This window comes from Mercenaria mercenaria, chromosome 4 (assembly GCF_021730395.1).
Source record: "Mercenaria mercenaria strain notata chromosome 4, MADL_Memer_1, whole genome shotgun sequence".
Taxonomy (NCBI): domain Eukaryota; kingdom Metazoa; phylum Mollusca; class Bivalvia; order Venerida; family Veneridae; genus Mercenaria; species Mercenaria mercenaria.
The window spans coordinates 53,746,832-53,768,099 of NC_069364.1; the positions used below are offsets into that span (position 1 = coordinate 53,746,832).

Here is a 21,268-nt window from a genome sequence, read left to right on the forward strand (position 1 = left end):
AAATTGTTTCCATATACGCTTTCAGGTGGTTTCTTATAAGTTATAGGCGCTTCGTGGTTTTCAGTTTTCACTACTTTCTTGATAATATTTTTTTTTTTGATAAAAGAGATATATTTGATATATAAAAATATTAATCTTGATATATGCCATACCTTGTTCATGCAAATAAACTTTCATTAAAGACATTGAATTTCGTATTTCATTTTTGATTCGTGCGGAGAAGTTGTCAATTACTTGCGGAAAGCGGAATAATATACTGATATTGTATCCTCGGACACTAGAATAGTTGTACTATGTTGTGTTTCAGTAACGACAATAATACATGATTATCTGCTACCGGTTATACGGCAATGTTAACAGAAATTTGCCTTATGTAGTTTTGTTATTATCTATCGTAAGGTATTTAAAAATTAATGACTGTGACTAGCTGCAGACCTAGAGCGTCTGTAGACTCCAGTATTTACAAGATTCAAGAAAATTGAGTGAAAAGTGTGTGAAAAATGTTTATATTTTGTAACCATGGTAATGCGCACCATAACCTTTAGTCAGTGTATTATACATAATACATTTGTTGTATACACTAAATGCCTGCGGACATGAATGCTTTGCGTTTGCCGTGCGCCCCCATTGGTGATCACCTCCGGACATGCACGGAAGACCGATTCAGGTCTGCTATGAGCAACATCGTCTATAAGTTGTATATATTACAAAAAACCCGCATCTTTCATGTGTATTTTTGTGACTTTTCAATATCAGACTTTGGTAGTAAAATGAATAATATATATATTTTTGCGTAATTCAATACTCCTAATATTTTGATATGTTAATACTTACCAAAGTCGTAAAAAAATTACTAGTAGCTTCCTCGCTTGGCGCTTAACATTAAGAGGATAGCTAGGACTGGTCAGCCCGATGTCAGCATAATGTGACTGGGTCGGGTATCATGCCACGTGTCTACGGTGTGATATTCCAGAGAGGCAGCACTATAAAGTTGGGCATTGCGCTCACTGCTACAAGACACCATCGTTTATATGACTGAAAAATTGTCGAAGAAAGGACGTTAAATCCGAACACACAGTGATTTTTAAACTATTTGCAAAAAAGCAAACGGCGGGTTAGTGTTTTGTTTCTGTATATTTATCTAATTATTTCTTTAGAATATTGAAACTGGTTTGTGCAATCGATTCTTGGAATCAAATGATAATATCGTTTAGAAAGTAACGCTATTACTTCTACATAACCCTAACCCGGCTAAATTTCTATCATGAACTTGTTCATCTTTCAATTTGTACACTATCATCAACCGTTTAAAGGTATGCTTACCAAAAAAAGACAATGACTGCTCTAAAGTTTGAAAGCGTTTATTAACTTTGATGCTGCTCACATACATACCGTAACGTTTAAACAGGACATTTGCAACAAAACAGACTTCGTTTTGGTTGCCAGGTTCTCAAGATTTGTGAGAATACAATTCGAATAGATGGTGCAATTAAATGCTTGTGATGATATCTCTCTCTAACTATCGACGGATATTTCAGCATTCGATTGGTATCGTTTCTAAATGTACAAAAGACATATCATTTGCTGCCACATCATTTGTATTTTGGGTTTCCGTGTAGAACAGTCCTATTTGCATTACTCAGGATCTATTGAAGATAGTTTTGCAGAATATACATGTATGTTTTAAATATCTATGTCGCTAAAAATGAGCACATATACATCCATTACGAATGAAATCGTTCTTAATGCACACAAACAGAAAAAGTCATTTATATCTATGCAAATGGAAATATCCGGTTCTCGGGTATTTGTTTTTACGGTAACTCTGCACAATCTAGGATGTTAACCTCAAACTGCACCTAAATCCGTAAGGAATTGTTATATTATTGTCCACAGTACCGAAAGAAAGGCCAGCTATCAAATGGCTTAAAGCTATAGTAATTTTGTCACATAGTGTGTATCAAAACTAACAGAGACAAATGATCATAACATGAATTTTATGAGATACCATGATAAGGTTACACATAATGATTCGTGGTGAGCAAGAAACATATAACAAATAAAAGAACGGTTATAATCTCATTATCACAAAGAAAGGTTTTGAAAACTGTATGTAAGAATAATCCTTTTTTTCAATTGACTGCTAAAACGTTCGTCTATTTCAATATAGCTGAATCGACCATCATAAACCTACATCTCTACAGCGCTGGTAAGTATATCTACCCTAATGCACTTGAAAATTTAAAGCAGATTCAAGTTAAATTCAGTCCAGTGTCTACAAAAAGAACCCCAGCTGGCTGTTTCGGCTGCTTCCATATGCTCTGAACACTGGAAGATGCAATATACGAGGGTTATTCACACAGACCAATGTTATAACTTCAAACCTGGCCAACTAAACCTGTTAGATTTATATCATTTAGCCAATGAGATTTTCCGATGAAAGCCTCTTTGTAGTTGATGTTTCCACTTCTATTCATTCTACACCAATTACAAATAAGCAAACAATTGTGAGTTTTAATACGGTTGTAAGTAAATTGAAATTATTGGGTTTAAGGAGTTCTTTTAACTAATGTTTCCATGATAAGTATTGCTGCTATAAAACTTAAACCTTCATGATATTAATATATTCATGACTTTGATCCTCTGGGTCAATAAGAAAGTCTTTGTCACCAGCAGCATGATCAGATGTTTCTGTGTCGACATCATCTGGAACTTCAACAGTTTTTCTCGCTTCCGTTATGACAATCTTGTTTTCAGAATTTAATGACAAAGATGTTTTACCTAACGGCTTTTGTACTGTAACTTTATCTGAACAGTCAGTTGTTGAAATTCTTTGGTTTATTAAAATTGTGCTTTTCTTTCTCACTTTGCTGTATTTATAGTGAGGGCCAGTTGCATTTCCTTTTGTGCCACCCGAGATTTCAGAAATCTTGCTTTTATTACTATTTGCACAACTTTCCTCCGTTTTCAGTACTGACGACTCGTTAGTTAACTGAATTTGCGGAAGTGCTTTTCCTGTGCTGTCAATGGCAGACTCTGGTAATTGATGAGTTTCATTTGTACTATCGTTCATTACTACAATGTGTTTTAAAGGTTGTTGAATGTTCAAATCAGTAATGCTACTCGTGCTTTCGGTAGCCGCAAGATCCTTACTTTGTATTTTGACTTCAGTATACTCTCTATGCTTCAAATGTTTGGACGAGCCATCTGTTTCTTTTCGTTTAACTGATGAAGACTTCGGCTGTTGTCTTACTCGTATGTCTTGTTTCTTTACTACGCTATATTTATATTTGTGATAAGAAGTTTGCTCATTTTTGCAAATTGAGTTTTCTTCAAGCTTTATTCTCTCGCTTTCATCAGATTTTTCACAATATTTTTCAGATAATCCTGTGCTACAGTTTTCTGCTTCCTGTATAACAGTATCATCGTACCAGTTGTAAGGTTTTTCGGCTGTGACATCAACTGACGTCTGTTTCACTCTAAAAGACGGGTTCTGTCTTGGAACAACGCAGCTGATACGAGAATAGGTTTTATTATCTGCAATGGACTGATGGCCTTTTCTGTAAACTGCATGGTCATATTCCGTATCATCGTCGGTACGAATATAGGACTTTTGTCCTTTTATAATTGTGCACCTATTTGTGTCAGTTTGGTCCTGTGTATTGTCATCATTGTTTCGCTTGATATGACTGTATGAAGAACCATCTGTCGCAAGTGAAAACATAGGACTCGCTTCAATATGGGAATATGTTTTATCAAAAAATTCTGTTTCTTTCATATTTGTATGATGGCCGACATTTTCAGACTCTATTGGTATATCTGCAGTCAAGTCAATATCTATATAGCCTGGGTCTCTCCGTTGTGTTTTGTTACATCCAGTCTTGCCAGTATTGTCATTTGTTTTCGTTTCTAGTAGTGATGATGTCTTTTTCTCTGTAACAGCATCATGTTCATTGTGATAACTATATTTGTAAACTTTGTTGACAATCCCAAGCTCGCAACATTCTTCTTGTTTTTCAAGTATGTGGACTCCTTTTAAATTACATTTTGAATGCCAAAATCTGGAAGTAGATCAAGAATGTAGGGTAATACAACATGATATTTAATTATTCGCTCGTGATTCGCGTCTGAAGACGCTGAGGAGGCTACATACATACATGTGAATTAATTGAAATACAACTTTTTACTGCATGTGATATTTTAAAGCTTTGTAACTTTGCTGAAATATCATTTAAAGGGACAAATAATTTCTTTAAAAATTCCATAAAAAGTGAGGATTATCAAAGTGACTAGTGGTTAAAATCTATTGACATAAGGTTTTTGCAAGATATTCTTATAGATATCCAAGAAATTGTACAGAAGGTAGTAAACCGTTGCAACGCGTTTGAAATAAAGCAGAAAATTTAAATACTTCTTGTATTTTTACCAATATCTAACTTTTATTTTCACCAACAATACTATTTTTCAGTGCCATATATACATTCTATGCCAAACTTTGTGGAAAAGAAAATGAAGAAAAATTTTATCCAAACTGTTGACGAGTGCATACTCGAGGACAAAAATGCAGCTAGAATTTATATTTTCCTATACCTTCTAAGAAGTACCATTATAATCACAAATTCCACTAAGGCTATGGTAGTAGCTAGAACCGCAATACTCTGAACGGTGGTTGTATCTAACTTCTGGTGTGAAAAGACGTCGCAATCTTGAAATAAAACAATACAGGCCTTTCAGCATTATTGACTACTTTGCAAAAACGGTGAACTGATTTTTCCAGTATTGCTTCGCATGCCTCCTGAATTCCGTTTACACATACAATGAACTTATTAGTTAACATAAAACGAAAGAAATATATGGCAATAAAATATTACTATGAAACATCTTAGGGAAATGTTTCATTTGATCCATAGATAGCAAGATAGTGACAGTTTATTTAAACATATTAATGAAAATGTCCTGTAAAACTGACATCAGGCTTTCAAAAGACTGTAAAAAAATATATAATGATACTCATGGTGGATTACATACAAAATGTTATCATTACCTTCACTTGTTGTATTTTCGTAAGGTTCGTTTGATATGGATTCTTGTGACACATCATTCGTCATATTTAAATGTTCAGTGGAACTAGTCGTAAAGTTGCCCATTTCTGTCGTTGTATTCATTGCGGTCTTAATTCTTGTTATAACAGAAAAACTGTATAACTGTGGGTGTTGTTGTATTCTTTGATACTGAAGTTTCTGAAACAAAAGGAATTGTATCAATGACAATGTGTTTGCGATAAAAATGTAGTCAGTCACTTGAGGTTCTTTTTCGACAAGGATATTTGAAAAGGATTTTATAAATTTATTGTCCATAAACGCTTCAAATGTTCTTTCTATGTGCAGGCTGATCTTGGTCTGCACTGGTCACAAAGGCAAAGGCAAAATCACTTGCCACCAGCAGGCTAAGGATTGACGTTTCCAATCACCATTTATGTGTTCTATGGGCATGAATGCAAAGTCATCAATTGTGTAAAGGTTGGAATTAAAATGTTCAGAAATCTAGATAATGATTTATCTTAAATCAATGACTATTCATGCGTTTACAGCACATTTGGTTGGTTTGTCCAACATATTGAAAATTACATGTAATAGCATAAATTACATTACAAATTAAGATAACACTCTCTCGATCCCAATTAGTCATTCCGAAATATACAGTACAGACTTATGAAATTGTACCTGCTTTTTGTAATGATATGTAAATTCCAATCAAAATATATAAATATCCGCCAGATGATTTTACAATTTCGTCTCATAATCAGGAAGTTTACTTTTTATTGTCTTCATTATGGCTATATTGTTATTTTAAGCGGGTAATAAGGAAGATATTTAAAGTTTAAACAAATTGTTGAATTTTAAACAACGCAATAATGCATTTTTAGAGTAGAATATGAAATATACCTGGCTGCGTCATACCATAGACGTGTTTGCAATGTTAGTTTCTTAAAGATATAGTGACATATGTTTGCAACCAGAGTCTACAAAATATTGAAATGTCTACAATAGTTCATTGGATTGCAAATCGAAAAATGGACCAATTCATTTCACGCAACCTGGGACATACCGGTCACGTGAGCGGCAAGAAAAAAATTCTCGCCGGTCTATTGATCATAAAGAACGCCTCGGCGTGAACTGCAAAATATAATAATAAAAAAGTTATCTATGTTATGATTTTCTATTGAGGTCAGTTCAAAATAAGTTAGCAAAATATTTCTTGCGGTATATTTCTACCTTTTTATATCGCGAAAATACCTTATTTGCCGCAAGACCGGCGCACGTTCGCCGGATAGACCGGGCAATGCCGTGAAGTCAAAAGATTGCCTAGCCGGTTGCCCGCGGCGAAACAGCGTACGCCGCAAAAGCTAAACGAATTTGCCAAATGATCAGTGTCATATAGCCGTTACTATATGAATGAAAACAAACATCCAAGTCCATCTGAGTTCTATATCCTTCATACCTTAGAATTTCTGTAAGGACTAATTTTACCTCGTTTTATTTTTGTTTTGTTTCCTTTTAGTGTTAGTTTTAACGTCACATCTACACATGAATATATTTTATAGTAACTTGCGAGATGTCATTGATTTCGGGTGTCTGGGCATCATTTTAGGCACGGACAGAAACCTAGATAGAAGCAAGCAAACAGTGTTGCTATAATTTTATTTTTTGGACGTTTTGGATCATGGATTACATTCAATTTTACTATTATAGAGTTCCGCTTAAGCCGGTGACACGGAGCGTGAAGGGTGTTGCACATTTCGTTACCTCTCATAAATAGATTCAAATATACCTAGTCTGCTATTATGTCGCTTCATTGCGTTCCATACTTCCAAGAAATCTTTCCACATATTTTATTAACTATCAAAACTACAGTCATTAAGTGCCGTGTGGCATTGTAAAAGTATTGCCGTACTTAGACTCGGTTTTTAAAAATATATATCATGGAGCACACTCATTGTTACTATTATAATAGAATTTTGTTTCTGTCGGTGCTTCAGGGGCGTGAGCAATGTTAAACATATAAACATTTAAACTCTCATAAAAAGACTCAATAATACCGAGTCTGCTGTTATGTTGCTTAGTGCTTAGTTGCCTTTAATGCTTCTAAGGGATCTTCATACAGAATTATTTTTCCAAAGCACCTTTCAAAAGATTTTATCAACTATCACATTAGCAGTCATTATATACCTTGTGACGTCTTAAAAAGTCTCAACCTACTTGGACGCAGTGGTATTACTGGGATCTCTGAATAAATTCCCTTTTACTTAAATAATATTCCGCTTTAACCGGTGCTAAAGAGGGGTGAAGAATGCTGTACTTTTCATTACCTCCCATGAACAGACTCAATAAAACCCTAAACTGTTTTTATGTTGCTTTGTTGCATTCTATGCTTCCAAAGGATATCTCCAAAGAATTTATGAAAATAGATTACTTCTTAATATTCTTACGGACGAGACATTGTAAAAGGTAGTCCTGCCTCGAACGTTTGTTAGGTCAGATACATACTTACACCATGCGAAGGTTAATTAAGAAACGTCTACGCCCCTACCTCCTTGTCCAGAATCCAGCTTGTCTCGAGTTTTCTCTAGGGTTAACAGTTTGTTTAAATAACTTTTGTACATAGAATGGGAATCCTTGATTCTTTAAAAAAAAACACAGCGACAATTTTTCATAACTTATGGAAAATTATGTACTTTTGCTCCTGTAAAATCTTCATTTTAAATCAAAACCTTGAAAATGACAATCATATAGAACAAATCCAATGATATATATTTTAATGATTTAAATGAGCACAGTTTGAAGATAATAAATGAAATAATTTCAAATAAATAAGGAAACTATAAACATCTATAAACTAAAATGAACTAAAATGTTGTAAAAAGACGTTCTTCTTTTAAATTGAGATGGTGATATGAGATAATAAAACCTGTTTACAAAATGTATTTATTGTGTCAATTATGAACCGATAAAGGCTTTACATTTGTATTATATTTCCTGTCAAGTATAACTCATTTAAAATGGATTTTCTTCCGCCCGTATTGTCCTCCTTTGAAGCTTCAGGATGAGGAGATAAAACACATTTCTGTCTACTTAATTTGGATTTTGGCTCTACGCACATATTTCATTATCAAAATTGCAATCTATATCAAAACGTCATTTTGAATACAGTTTTTGAATGTTACAACTTGTATTTCATTAATTTCTATCACAAACAATACATGTCTTAAAAATATTTTCATTAAAATATTCGTGTTTTAACCAATTTCATAATTATATTTGTTTTATTTTATATTACCAGACACGTAAACACCTCTCAGAGATTTGTGACCTCCACTGATATCCGTTTGATTCTTCAGTAATACATTAAACGCCAAATTGCCCAGTAAAAGCATTACAGTATAACGTGACTTGCATATAGTGTATCCATGTCTTTCACACAATATTGTTGGTTAAAATGGAATTCATCTTTCGATGATGTTGAACATTAATATTACTTTAAGTTTATAATAATTCAGTAAATAGGGGGCTGGGTATGCAATGCGATGTCTCCGTTGATTTTGTTTCATATTACCTAAGGCTTCGCCAGTAAATTTCTTTTCGTGTCATTGTCAAGGTACCAACTCTGGTGCACCATACCAACGTTATACTCTGTTGTAATGGCTCGTATTTTATTTGTACTTTTTTCATGTAAAATGTTATTTATACACTTCATTTAAACTAAGATTATATTTTGTGTATAAAATTAAATCCCTGTATAGCTGATTCATTCCGTGCGGTAAAACGATGCAGATAATTGCCTTGACAAATCTTGATAAGAAGCTAATTGAAATTCCAAAAACCTTCATTATAATGTAGGAGTGTTGCCTAAAAAGTACTACCTATAAGAAAGTTCTAAAACATTGCCTGCTGTTATAAACAAGATAGGTGATTATTACTACAGTTGTCTTAAATGATAATTTCAAAGCTTGAAGGAGTTACTAAATTAACATTGCAATTTAAAGTCATCTCTTAGAGGACATTACTACATTAACATTGCAACTGAAAGTCATCTCTTAGAGGGAAGTACTAAATTAACATTGAAATTAAAAGTCATCTCTTAGAGGACATTGCTACATTAGCATTGCAATTGAAAGTCATCTCTTAGAGGAAATTACTAAATTAACATTGAAACTAATACGGATTTGTAAGCTAAGATCAAGCTGGTAAATAGTAATCAATATTTCAAATGCACTTCTTGCATAACTATTTTAGATGTTGTTAATATGAGCAAGATGCATTTTAGAGTCATGCGATATTTTAATAAAATTAGTAAAAAACGAGGAAACGATTAGACGATAAACGTAGAAGATATCCTATCATTGTATTGACAAAAAACCCACTCTTCACAAAGAAAACTATGTCTTCGAGAATGCAAGTATCTTAGGCGGGATACACATGGACTCTGTGTATCATTTATTCAGGACGCATTTGTTCTAGTACAGCTGGGAATTCATAAAAGTGGAAGGAACAGAAACTTTATCAAATGAATGTTTAATAAAAAGCTAAACATTAGGTCCAAACCTTATAGTTTGAACTAAGATTATTTTGAACCTGAATATCGGCGTGTATAGTTTATCAAAGGAGCTTGAGCTGGCTTTGGTTGAAAGATTAAACATCTGATCGGCAAAACTGGGAACAAGTAAATATAAAGGTATTTAAAGATTCTTATTTTAAATTTTATGATATTTATCATGGAGAAGGAAAACAAAATTCATCAAATGCCTCTGTCTTCAACCGTTCCACTTGCCCTTATTTTCGGATTCCAAGTAACATAAGTATGACAGTATTTAGCCAGCATTCATCTTATCCTCTCAAGCATCATGCTCACAAGCAAAGGTCAATATTTACTATAAAGTCTTGAATATTTACAGTTATTACGTTATTAAGTTAAATACATTTTAATTTACTCTTGTATAGTTTCATACAAATGCCATTTAATAACGTCCTTTTATTAAGTCAGAAAATTCTCTTAACATTGCTGCTTGGAAGTCAATAGATAAAAATTCAATCTGCCTTTCCTATCAAGCAAATTCCTTCTTTTCATAAAGCATAATGTTTTTCCCACTTTTAATACAGCTACCGCGATTAATCTTTATAACAGTGGGTTGTTAACTAAGTGTTTCAGACCTATCACTCAACTATGCCTACTTGTTATTATATAAACAAACCAATATACTGATAACAATTTATACTCATACTTTATGTCTCGTCTTATTCCATTGCTAAGAGGAGCCAGTATATACTAGAAATACGGTACATTATTTACTGTTGATAAAAGTAACTGTTAGAACAGCTTGCCCAAAATAGAAAACAAAACTCATTGATAATATGCACATGTGATAGCAAACACAAGCTCTTACGAGTCTTATTGCTCTTTTTCTAGAACGAAGTAGTCATGACTGCACGAGTCCTGTGTTCCAGGGTCATCTTCAAAGTTCCCATCTTTTTCCAATATAGCAAAATACATGTCTTTTTTAGCATTTTCTTGCCTGTCTTTTATAGCATGTGCATTTGAATCCGCACTACGCAAATGCGAATAATCGTCACGCTTTGCAACGGCTGGATCGAGGCCTCCGGCTTTGGCGTGATCGTATTCTACATCAAGCTCATCTTCCATTTCAAACGCGAATTTTGGTGTGTTTTGTGTAGTATCACAAGGAGTAGACCCGATACCTGTCTTTTCCTTTGACTTTGAAACAACAGGATCGATGCCTCCTTTCTGATTTTCATTTCTAGATGCAGCCAACGGCTTTTCGGTACCATCTGTTCTGTCGAAACTGTTGTTGTCGTTTGGCAACACATGTGAGTATGATTTATCAACAAAAGGCGATAAGGTGTGTTTCAGACGATCATAACCGTAATCGCGGTCATGTTGGACTTTTTGGTTCATGTTAATAGTGTTGTATTCAGTTTTGTTAGAGTCTTGTGGCTGAATATTGTCGTCAGTAATAACCGCATATTCACTTCCATCAGAAGCTGTTTTGCTTGCCTTAGCGTGCTTATTATTGTTTTGATTTTCAACGATATGACCTGTGTATGTTTTATTGGTTATTGAAGAACGTGGAACATCAGAGGGTGTCCTTTTGCTTGAACATCTTTTCCTTCAAAAGAGTTATACAAATTTATGTGCACTTAATGTTCAAATTGAAATAACATTAAATAACATAAACTTGCCTGTCAAAAATCTAAATTTAATAGTCAGCGTTTAGTACTCATTTTTGTGTCCAGGAACGCAATATATAAAATGTTTAATTTTTTTTCAATTCCTAATATTGTTCATAAAATTAATACATTTAATAATAGTATATGAAAATTTTATGTTCATGTTCTGTCAAACCGAACGCTAATTAAGAGCGCGACAATTGCAAAGCTGTTCAAACATTTATCATACCTCCATATAAATATTGCCACACTACCGACCACAACAATTATTGTAATGATTATTGGAACCAAAATATAAACTGCAATAAGAGATCCTCCTTTTTCACCTAAAATAAACAAAGCAGTATTTTCAAACATAATGATGAAAACCAACGAAAAGAGAAAATTGGAAGACTGAGAATTATGGTTTGAAGAATATAACCTACACAAGGATCTGTTATTTACAATTGATTAACGGGTATACCTATTAAATAATGCGAAGATTGTTTAAAACTATGATTGATCGACTTCAAATGTGTTATTTTAGATAACTTTAAGTATGTTGAAGTATTTTTGTTGAAAATTCTGGTTCGAGTATCAAATTCATGTTTAGATTTATAATTAAATTAAAATAGGATTCCTCGAATGAAAATATTTAGTAGTCATTCATTCCCCGATAATAATAAAAGGGAACGTTTTGACGTTTATACTCATTAATCTAAAAAAAATTGATTTTTTTTTCTATATATATATTCTTTTCTTTCCGATTTTCTAGGTTCACACCTAAACAATTCAGGTTATATGGCGACTTTACTGGTCTTTGATGATGGGGTAAGACCCAGCTGGGGCTCCGTATTAAGACATGCTCGGGCACCTGAGTAAAACCACCGACCTTCCAAGAACATGCTTGATGTCTTCTTCTACAAACCTTTTCGGTGTTAATTTACCACTAGGCCATAAAAAGCATATGATAAGATAATACATTCTACACAAGGCACATATAGCTGATGTGATCTTCATTGATCTTACTTGGTTTACAAGCACCAGATCTTATCGTTATATCATCGACGGCTATGTCTCCTAAATCACCAGCACCTATTACACCTTCAAGTATTATCTGAAATATACGTTAATCGTACTTAGCCTGCAACATTTTCATTAATGCCGTGTTGGGAGACCTGTGGTTTTCGATTATTCTATTACATTGTGTTTATTTTTTGAAATTATGTTTGTTTAAATTAAATTATCTGTCTTTTAAAAATTTCACAATGTTTGATAATAAATGGCATTATTTGACAGAAACAGACGTTTATCTAAACAAAAGATATGGCGTTTTCTATTAACTATATCACATTTTTGATAAAACTCATGCAAGTCAATCCTGTACCTGATAAACCTTATCAATGATCTCGATTTGTGCTTCTATCCATTGCTTTCCCTTGCTTTTGTGTGCCGAAAATACACGTTTTTCACCATCGGCGTGCGTTTCTACATATACATGAAGAGAGTTGACATCATCCCCATACATGTAGAACCAAAATGAGAAACATTTTTGTCCAATGCCGTCAAGTAAAACTGTCAGTCTAGAAATATTATTTTCCTCTTTTTTATTTGATTCAATGTATATGTAATATCCATCTGCAAATTATAAAAACAAACGATGTAACATATAAATGAACATATCATACGAAATGTTAAAAGTATAAAAAGTAGTGCGCTTGTTAAGAAGACAACCGGTACGTATATGACAAAGTGTTAACATAAAATATTTAACATGTAATCATAGTAAGCATTACAAGAGATAAAAGCAATTCAAATATTCATATTGTAGTGTCTGTTTAGATAGTTATATTGTAGTATCATTTCCATGATTTGACATATATGCTACCTCCAGAAGTATGATCGTTCTCTGGCCCAGTATTTTCACTAGGAGTGCTGCCACGTCTTCTTTTCCAGTTGAAGTCATCTTCAGATTTTTGTAACAGTTGCTTCCAAGCGCAGAATCCATTTTCAAAGTCACAATCTGAATTATCAGTCTAATACACTTTAGTTCCAATTCCTTATCTACATGAAACAAACTTGTCACTGTTTCCTATGTTATGTAACTTCAAGCAGCCGAATGGATATAGGAAACAATTAGTTATTCGTAAATATCACAATACACTTCAGTCAGATAAAATTGATAGATATTCCGAAATTGCAAAATTGTTCAAGATGTTAAGATATCAAGTTTTTAATACGACTGCGTGTTCGGCTAAGCTGTTTTGTTTTAGCATGTAAGGCAATGTTTTTCAAATGAAACTAAGAATACATTTTAATTTGAGCCGCTAGTATAAACGGTTTTGAATACACAATAAATATATGTACAAAGTTACGTTTTTAATAAAATTAGTCTTATTAAATGAAGAACAATGTTTTATATTCGAACCTGCTGAACATAATATGCCAGATGTTATAACAGTATCATCAACAGCTACATATCCCGCATTGTCGTTGCCAAGATTACCAACAATCTCAATCTGAAACAACATTAAATCTATATCAAACAAACGCATATAGTTTGTAAGCCTGTATGAAACTTGAAACACACCAGACCAAAATACCTAATCTCCTACCAAGCACCTGGTTTGATTGCGGCATGTTTATAAGAACAGAACAGTTCGGCGCGGCATATTATCCAAGAATTTTATGGAAAAGACTTGTCTGAGGTTAAAATGTACGATTAGGTACAGACTTAAGTTTTAGAGACACATCGAGATTTTGCAAGCAAACATTAACCATGTACAATCAATGAATATAAATGTGAATATTGTATTTTCCTGAGTTTTGACATCTTAACCCTGTTTAAAATAAGAAATGCTATCTAACATATAAGCATATCCTTGCATATTCAAATAACTTAAGTGTCTTATTCTCTCTATGACTTGTACATATTTAAAAGTAATGATGAATTGGTAAGCGAAAAGGGGCAATGCATATTAAAGAAACGCGTAACTACAAAAAATACCTGAAATAAATTTATAAAAATACCAAAACTATACTTGAAGTAATAAACTTGAAGTGATAAAATAATCCATAACTCACAAATAACTTTAGCATTAATTTTGTGACAAACGGTGAAACTTAAAGTGTTCCATTTTGATGTTTCTTATCTATCGATCTTGATACTTCCAGAAGTTTTAACACATACTGAAAATGTACAGGTCTCAAAATAATCAAATTCCCAAAAATGTGACTGTACTCACTTTGAAAGACGTCGAATGGTTAAGATTTATGTATACTTGCATCCATTTTCCTTTATCGGTGTTTCTCAAGAAAGCTACAGTAACTCTTTTTTTTGGACCTGTTGTCTTCCGAACGTTAACTGTAATGCTGTTTCGTCTAGTAGTAAGTGAGTACCATAATCGAAAACAAGCAAGTCCTAGTGAATATGGTGGACTGATGACTTTAGCAGTTACTGTATTTGTTTCACTTTCTGTTCGATTATTAGTTATTGCAATGAAAAAGCCATCTGTAAATATTAAACGAAAGCTTTCTACTTCTAATGTACATGTTACTTTGTTTAATGCAATAATTATTAACCGATTTAACTTATGATATTAAGTGAATTAAGTGAGATTTAGCCTTATACAGAGATACAAAAGAGTATATGAAGATGCTTATCTCGAGTAATGAATTCAATTTGATTTGTCATCAAAAATGTTGTTTTAAATCAGTTAGCTTTTTTAATTAAGAAATAATTTATAGCAAAACAGTGCTTTATCACTATTCATACACGACGGGCGTAATAATTTCACGAGGGCGCAGCCCAAGTGAAATTATTTCGGACGATGTATAACAGCCCGAGTGTATAAATAGTGATAAAGCACTGTTTTGCTATAAATTATTTCGATTCTAATATGTTCTTTATTGTAAAATTTATATCAAATATGATGGAACTGTTTCTTCGCGCACGCATGGCGCCAATAGTAGATATTTGTTAAAACACGCCAGGACCGGAAACGGTTATACGTCTTGCGGCAGAATTCAGTTCGAGCGAAAATTATTGCGAATTATTTAGCAAAAGGAATAACTAATTCAGTATGTGTATAAATTGATCAAAACATTTGTGCAATGTGACATTTCGTTTAAAACATATTATTAAGTAAAATATTTCATGAAATTTGAAAGCGCTATTAATCGATGCGTACATGACGCTAAATATCACGTTGACGTGACGTCAACATAACATCGTTGTGATGATTAAAGCATTGTTGGTCATATTAGAATATAATGTAAAGGTTGACCTGTCTTGGTACGGGGAGATGGTAAACTGTCATTCATGCTGTCACCTTGTGTTCTTATCCATTTGCCCGTTTCAGTATTCTCCCAGTCACAAAATCCGTCTTCGAAAGTGCATTCAGTACTCGATAGAACTGAAAATGGTATGCAGGTTTATCTTGAGTCCATTTTGACAGTTATACATTTTGTATGAGAAACCTTTAGTAGACGTTCAAAATATATGAAATATTCTAAATGATACATAAAATACATATGGGCTAAACAGCAATGTGTAAAAACTTGTCGTGAGTAGATTTAAAGAGTAATGCAACAAGAGCACCGATTTTTTTATCGTGGTGCTTAACATAAGGTAACAAATCAGGCAAACTACTCTGGATTGAAAACAAACCGAAGTTATTATATCAGTTATTGTGGAAACGGGAAGAATCATCAACAATGAACGTTCACATTATTACATTTACTACATTTTATAGAAAAAAATAAACCTTTATTAACGTATCTACAACATTTGTGTAATATCTTTGTACAGTGTCGGACATAAACAAGCGGTGGCGTTCAGACAATCAAAATCGAGTCGAAATATTTATTTTTATAGGATAAAATTGATTTTCAAATTAAAACAGAAAATTTTACCGGCATGTATTTTTAATACAACATGGACGGGTCTAATTGATTATTCTGTCTACAAGTTGGAAATGTCGATAGTCTAACATCTATCATTATTTTCCAATTATTATGGATAGATACCACCTTTTTTCATTAAACTACTTTTAAAATGTACATATAAGGATTGGATGTTATTTTAGAGTTTGTGCAATTCACGGATTCGCCAGAAGTTCATATTTGAATTATACCCGTCTAAAAGCACCTTAATGGTAAAGTCCCTATCCGTATGTCAGACAAACATAATATAATTTGCAGTTTCAATTGCACCAATCAATAAAATTGAACTGAAATAAGTCCCCTATGAAACTTAATAAGTTAACATTACTAGAGTTAGAATTGAAATCTACAAATTAAGATTCACACGAAATAGCCAGTTTGGACAGAGTGTTTTATGATACATAATTTACAGTTGTACAGTAAAACCTATCTTGGTGAAACAGTTTAGCCCATGTCCCTTTATTCTAAACGAGCAATACGTTAATACAGTAGTAAATAAATTTGCATAATGTTCTATATGAAATTAAAATTAACAATCTTCTGAGAGCTGTAACACATAGCAAGATCTGTTCTAAAACGAATGATTAGACTTATGTTCATATATGACCTATAAACCAGAAACAAAAAACCCAAGGAGTCAATTATTTTGTCTGACAAATCAACACTTTGAAATATCTTCCAAACTGACAACTTACATGTGTAATAAGGTTTGTTTACATTTCTATAAATGCAGAAACATCTCCTGGAAAATGCTACCAAAATTTCAAATACAGATCCACAATGAAAACAGGAACTGGCTTATATATATATATATATATATATATATATATATATATATATATATATATATATATATATATATAATGAAAATGCCACTTTAACTGGGAAAAAATAGAGTATTCTGTCTTTAAACCATAATCTGAATAGCCCGGAAGTGCAGTGTGATTACCTTATTTTATACTATTTTACCTATAAGTAATACCGGCTTTCTATAATAGCATCAAGTTCATTTATGTAGTGTCAGTAACTTAACTGCATGAAAAAAACCATGTCTCAGCTTGAAAGTTTTCAAAGTTTTATAGCATTTTCAGTTGCACGTGTCATTGCGGCAATTTTCCTTCGATAAAGTTGTCGCGACATAGTTGCTTAACCAATTCTGCAAGTTGGAGCTTGTTTTTGTCCTATTTTACTATTACGTACTTAAATTTGCAAGCAAAGACATTATTAAATATACATAAGCCATGAATGCGCAATATTTAAGCCCTGAATATTCAGTTTTTGTACCCTTAGCTATTTCGGAAACGGATTACTTTAGGATAAGGAGACTCAAGCAATACATTACTTTTAGTATGCTCCAACAGGAACAGCGGCGTTGCGCTTAAGAAATGACTGTAATGTTACATGTACATTTTAGAATGAGATTTTTACTCCTATTTTATTTACTCTGTATTATGTTGATGTAGACGCTACAATAAAAATAAAATAATAATGAATAATATAAAGGCAAATATATGTTTAAGGATAGCAAACCATAATCATGATCTATGAGCTATTGGTCTGATAATTTAAGGGTAGCATAAATCAAAACATTAATGGCGTATAATCTGCTTGTTTAGGTCGATATATATATTTATGACCCTTACTGGGAGAGAAAACTTAACACATATCTGTTGTTAAATGGTCATGGGATAACCTTATTTATTTGTACAACATATAATCATTGAATTGTAATACAAATGTATAAGCGTTGTATTGGAAATCATTTTTCTATAAAACAATTAGTGAAAACAGATGTATAAGATTAACGAATGGTAACGAAATGTGAAGGGTTCGTCCGAAATGGCAAAATTGTAAACCAATGTATAAAATTTATGAATAGACACAAAATGTAGGGGTTTGTTCGTAATAGCAGTCAAAACAATAACATTTAAAAGTTTTTGACATGGGTACCTCCTTGTATTTTTAATAACTACAGTGGTGTAGGGGATGGCGGTGGGCCAAAACGCGTATTTTTCTTTGTGTTTATCTAACCCACGCTAAAGTAGACTGATTAATCCGGTTCTGACCAGTTTTTATAGAACTAATTCCTGACCATATGCCGTCATATTCCTGACGGTTAGTCCCTCCCAGTACATGTTATAAAATACGCTACACCGTGAAGTGTAGCTTCCTTATATAAGCTAACTGAACATATCGATTAAAAGAGTTAAAAAAAGAAGATCTGGTTAAATGATAACAGATGCCAGGCATCTGTTTCGGTCACTGAAAGAAGTTATCTAAATATAGCACATTTCTTATTTGTTATCGCCTATTCCACCAGACTAGTATGTTTTTAAGGTAGAAAATGGTGTTTATATAAAAATAGAGTGCGTTTGATTGGTTAACAGGTAATTTTCCCTAAGGAAGCAATGGGAAAAAACAATGTATGGTATGATGTCAAAAGAGTTGTCAAAATAAAAACTGTGTTCGATTTCCTGAAATGGTAAATTAAGATTTATATATCTACTTAAAAAGTAATATACAGAGAATATACAGAGAATGTATACAGTGTAACTTCCGAAAACCGAACGACCTCCGGACCAGCCTAAAAGTTCGGTTTTTGGAAGTTTCCGGAATTCAGAAGTTTGAAAGTTTGTAGGCAAAGTGGACGTGGTGCACAAGAGTAATGTTTTCTTACACGTAGGATGAAGGAGATTTTTGTCCTTTAATCAGATAATTAATTAATTTACAAACATTAAGGATACTAAATACATGAAAAGTATAAAAAGAAACAACAGAACTTTAATAATAGCATTTACGCAAACATTTTCCACTTACATTTTACCATCTTTAGAGTCCCAAGTTCGTCAACATTAAATTTTAATTAATGTTGATAATGTAGCACGCAAGAGGTTTAGTGACCATTATAGTGCATTTTACTGACATTTTTACTAGCAGTTGACCGCATTAGACAGTGTCACGCTGTACACAGAGACATTTTATAGGGAATTCTTACGGTTCGTATAGTCGGTGGCCGTTTTAAGCAGAATCACGTTGTATACAGGTGACCTCTTATGTACGTCAAAGTGTACAAAGCATTCATCGCGCGCTGTTAACATATGTTATAAGGAGCTGAAACACGTTTGCATTTAGGTAAAAATAGTTGTGATATAACTGAAATCGCTTTGTAACAACATGGTGTTTGGAAATACTTATGATATTCATGTTGTTTCTTTAAGTATCTTCTACTAAATGCTGTTTCGTTCTGTCTGTATCATTCGACTGTTCGTGTTCTTGGAGCCTGCTTTTTCTCATCTGTGTTCACTTTTAAAACATAAGGAGTTGTTCCGTTATCACTTGCTTGCCTCAGTTCACCTACATTGCCAATCAGTCTAGTATACAGACGAAACACAATATTAATTAAATTTTGTTTTTATTCCGTTGGGGTTGCACGTTTGAATTCATTTTGTCAATTTCGTAAGTAGTGAATATAAACTGGAAGGTACAATCACCTTCACGGTATGACCTTTTTCCATTATTATGATACTGACGATGTTTGATTGTCAATGAGTTTCTTTTTACATATTTAAGTCTCATATGTGTAAGTCAAGGGGAAATTTTAAAATAAATCTTTGTTTTGGGTTTAACGCCGTTTTTCAACAGTATTTCAGTCATGTAACGGCGGGTTAAAATAAATCACGTTTCGAAACTTCGTGTAATATTTCTTATATTGTTAAAATAAAATGTTTAGGACGGATTTGATGAATAATAAAGTTGCTGTTTGGCAATGTTTACTTTGAGATCAAGTAGTTTATCCGAATTTTCAAGTAGATACTTTAATTGCACGTCCATAAAGCAAATACTTTAACCACCAAAATTTATTACTATTCAAGTGTTTCAAACATGTATTTATTTAAAATCAGTAAAATTAAACCAAATATCATAAATATCTAATATTTTTGGGGCACATGTGTATTCTTAATTTAATATGATGAAAGTGTTTTATAAAATTGAAATTTCATTTTCTTGTTTTACTTCCGTTCGCCCTCTTAGCTCAGTAGGGAGAGCGCAGGTCTACGGATCTCTAGGTCGTGAGTTCGAGCCTGGACAAGGCGTATGTTCTCCGTGACGATTTGGTAAAAACACTTTGTCTGTAATCATTCGTCATCCAGCTCTGATTCATGTAGGGAAGTTGGCAGTAACTTGCGGAGAACAGTTTTGTACTGGTACAGAATACAGGAACACTGGTTAGGTAAACTGCCCGCCGTTGTATAACTGAAATACTGTTGACAAACGGCGTTAACCCCCTACCCATCTCCTACCCCCAAAACGTTTTTCATCCCATAAGATTCTAGCATTTTCATTTCTAAAACTGTGGTCACATGGTGACCCCCTATATATACCGTATTCATGTCGTTCTGGGATGTAAATAACTGGTCCAGAATTATCAATTATAGGATTTGTTAGTTGCCCTTCACGGCAATATGTGTGGTCAGTATGATGAATATGGGGGCGTGGCGTCCCGCTCCCCCATTTATCTTACTGACTCCACATATTTCCAATATTAGATCCAATAATTCATGATATTGTAAACGATATTTACATTCTTTCAGTTTTCCTTATAAATTTGTTTTCAAAACAAAATAAAACCTAATTTTTGAAATATCTACCATTTACAATTGAAATGTAACCTTGTGTCGACAAACAACCAGTAAGAAATGATTTCACATAGTCCATCCATCCATTTAAGTTGTTTTCTTTTTATAAATTCATGAAGCTTTATTTGAAATTGTCGAAGTTAAAGAGGAACATACAATTCATAAATAGAAAAGAACAATTTACCTTTAGGGGTGTGAAATAAAAAGCACAACATACAATATCTTAAAAATCCATCCATATCTTATGCATTTATAAATTTCAGTCTCGATGATATATTTAAATTAAATATCCGGTAGCCGAAATTACGGAAATAAAACTTCACATTCACACAATTTTAAATAACATCTGAAGCGGAAAATGTAATAGTCACTATGTCAATTGCCTTTCAAAATATTATGAAACACCATTAATGAAGGAATATAGTAAACGAATCTTGATACTGATCAGAGAAGTAGGAAGATATG

The 21,268-nt window shown here is 33.0% G+C and overlaps 2 protein-coding genes across 10 annotated transcripts; both read right to left on the bottom strand.

The window, feature by feature from the left end:
* Positions 1-721: 721 nt before the first annotated feature.
* On the bottom strand, positions 722-7,762 carry LOC128556369 (uncharacterized). Of its 3 annotated transcripts, none has more exons than XM_053541259.1 (4): positions 7,591-7,762; positions 5,045-5,240; positions 4,591-4,705; positions 722-4,061 (listed from the first exon to the last, which is right to left on the bottom strand). In XM_053541259.1, the coding sequence occupies exons 2-4, from the start codon at positions 5,163-5,165 to the stop codon at positions 2,603-2,605; spliced, it is 1,695 nt and encodes a 564-aa protein (XP_053397234.1). In that variant the 5' UTR covers positions 5,166-5,240; positions 7,591-7,762; the 3' UTR covers positions 722-2,602. The 3 variants fall into 3 exon arrangements, with proteins under 3 accessions (XP_053397234.1, XP_053397233.1, XP_053397232.1); XM_053541258.1 differs by lacking the exon at positions 7,591-7,762 and adding an exon at positions 5,724-7,545; XM_053541257.1 differs by lacking the exon at positions 7,591-7,762 and having other exon boundaries at positions 5,045-5,701.
* Positions 7,763-10,254: 2,492 nt separating this feature from the next.
* Positions 10,255-21,183, bottom strand: LOC123551748 (MAM and LDL-receptor class A domain-containing protein 1-like). 7 transcript variants are annotated; one of them, XM_053541262.1, is made up of 10 exons: positions 20,988-21,174; positions 19,358-19,537; positions 15,554-15,637; positions 14,468-14,733; positions 13,651-13,741; positions 13,111-13,245; positions 12,610-12,860; positions 12,252-12,339; positions 11,473-11,569; positions 10,255-11,182 (listed from the first exon to the last, which is right to left on the bottom strand). In XM_053541262.1, the coding sequence occupies exons 2-10, from the start codon at positions 19,368-19,370 to the stop codon at positions 10,447-10,449; spliced, it is 1,761 nt and encodes a 586-aa protein (XP_053397237.1). In that variant the 5' UTR covers positions 19,371-19,537; positions 20,988-21,174; the 3' UTR covers positions 10,255-10,446. The 7 variants fall into 7 exon arrangements, with proteins under 7 accessions (XP_053397237.1, XP_045196842.2, XP_053397235.1 ...); XM_045340907.2 differs by having other exon boundaries at positions 15,509-15,637; positions 20,988-21,140; XM_053541260.1 differs by lacking the exon at positions 19,358-19,537 and having other exon boundaries at positions 20,988-21,183.
* Between the last annotated feature and the right edge of the window lie 85 nt (positions 21,184-21,268).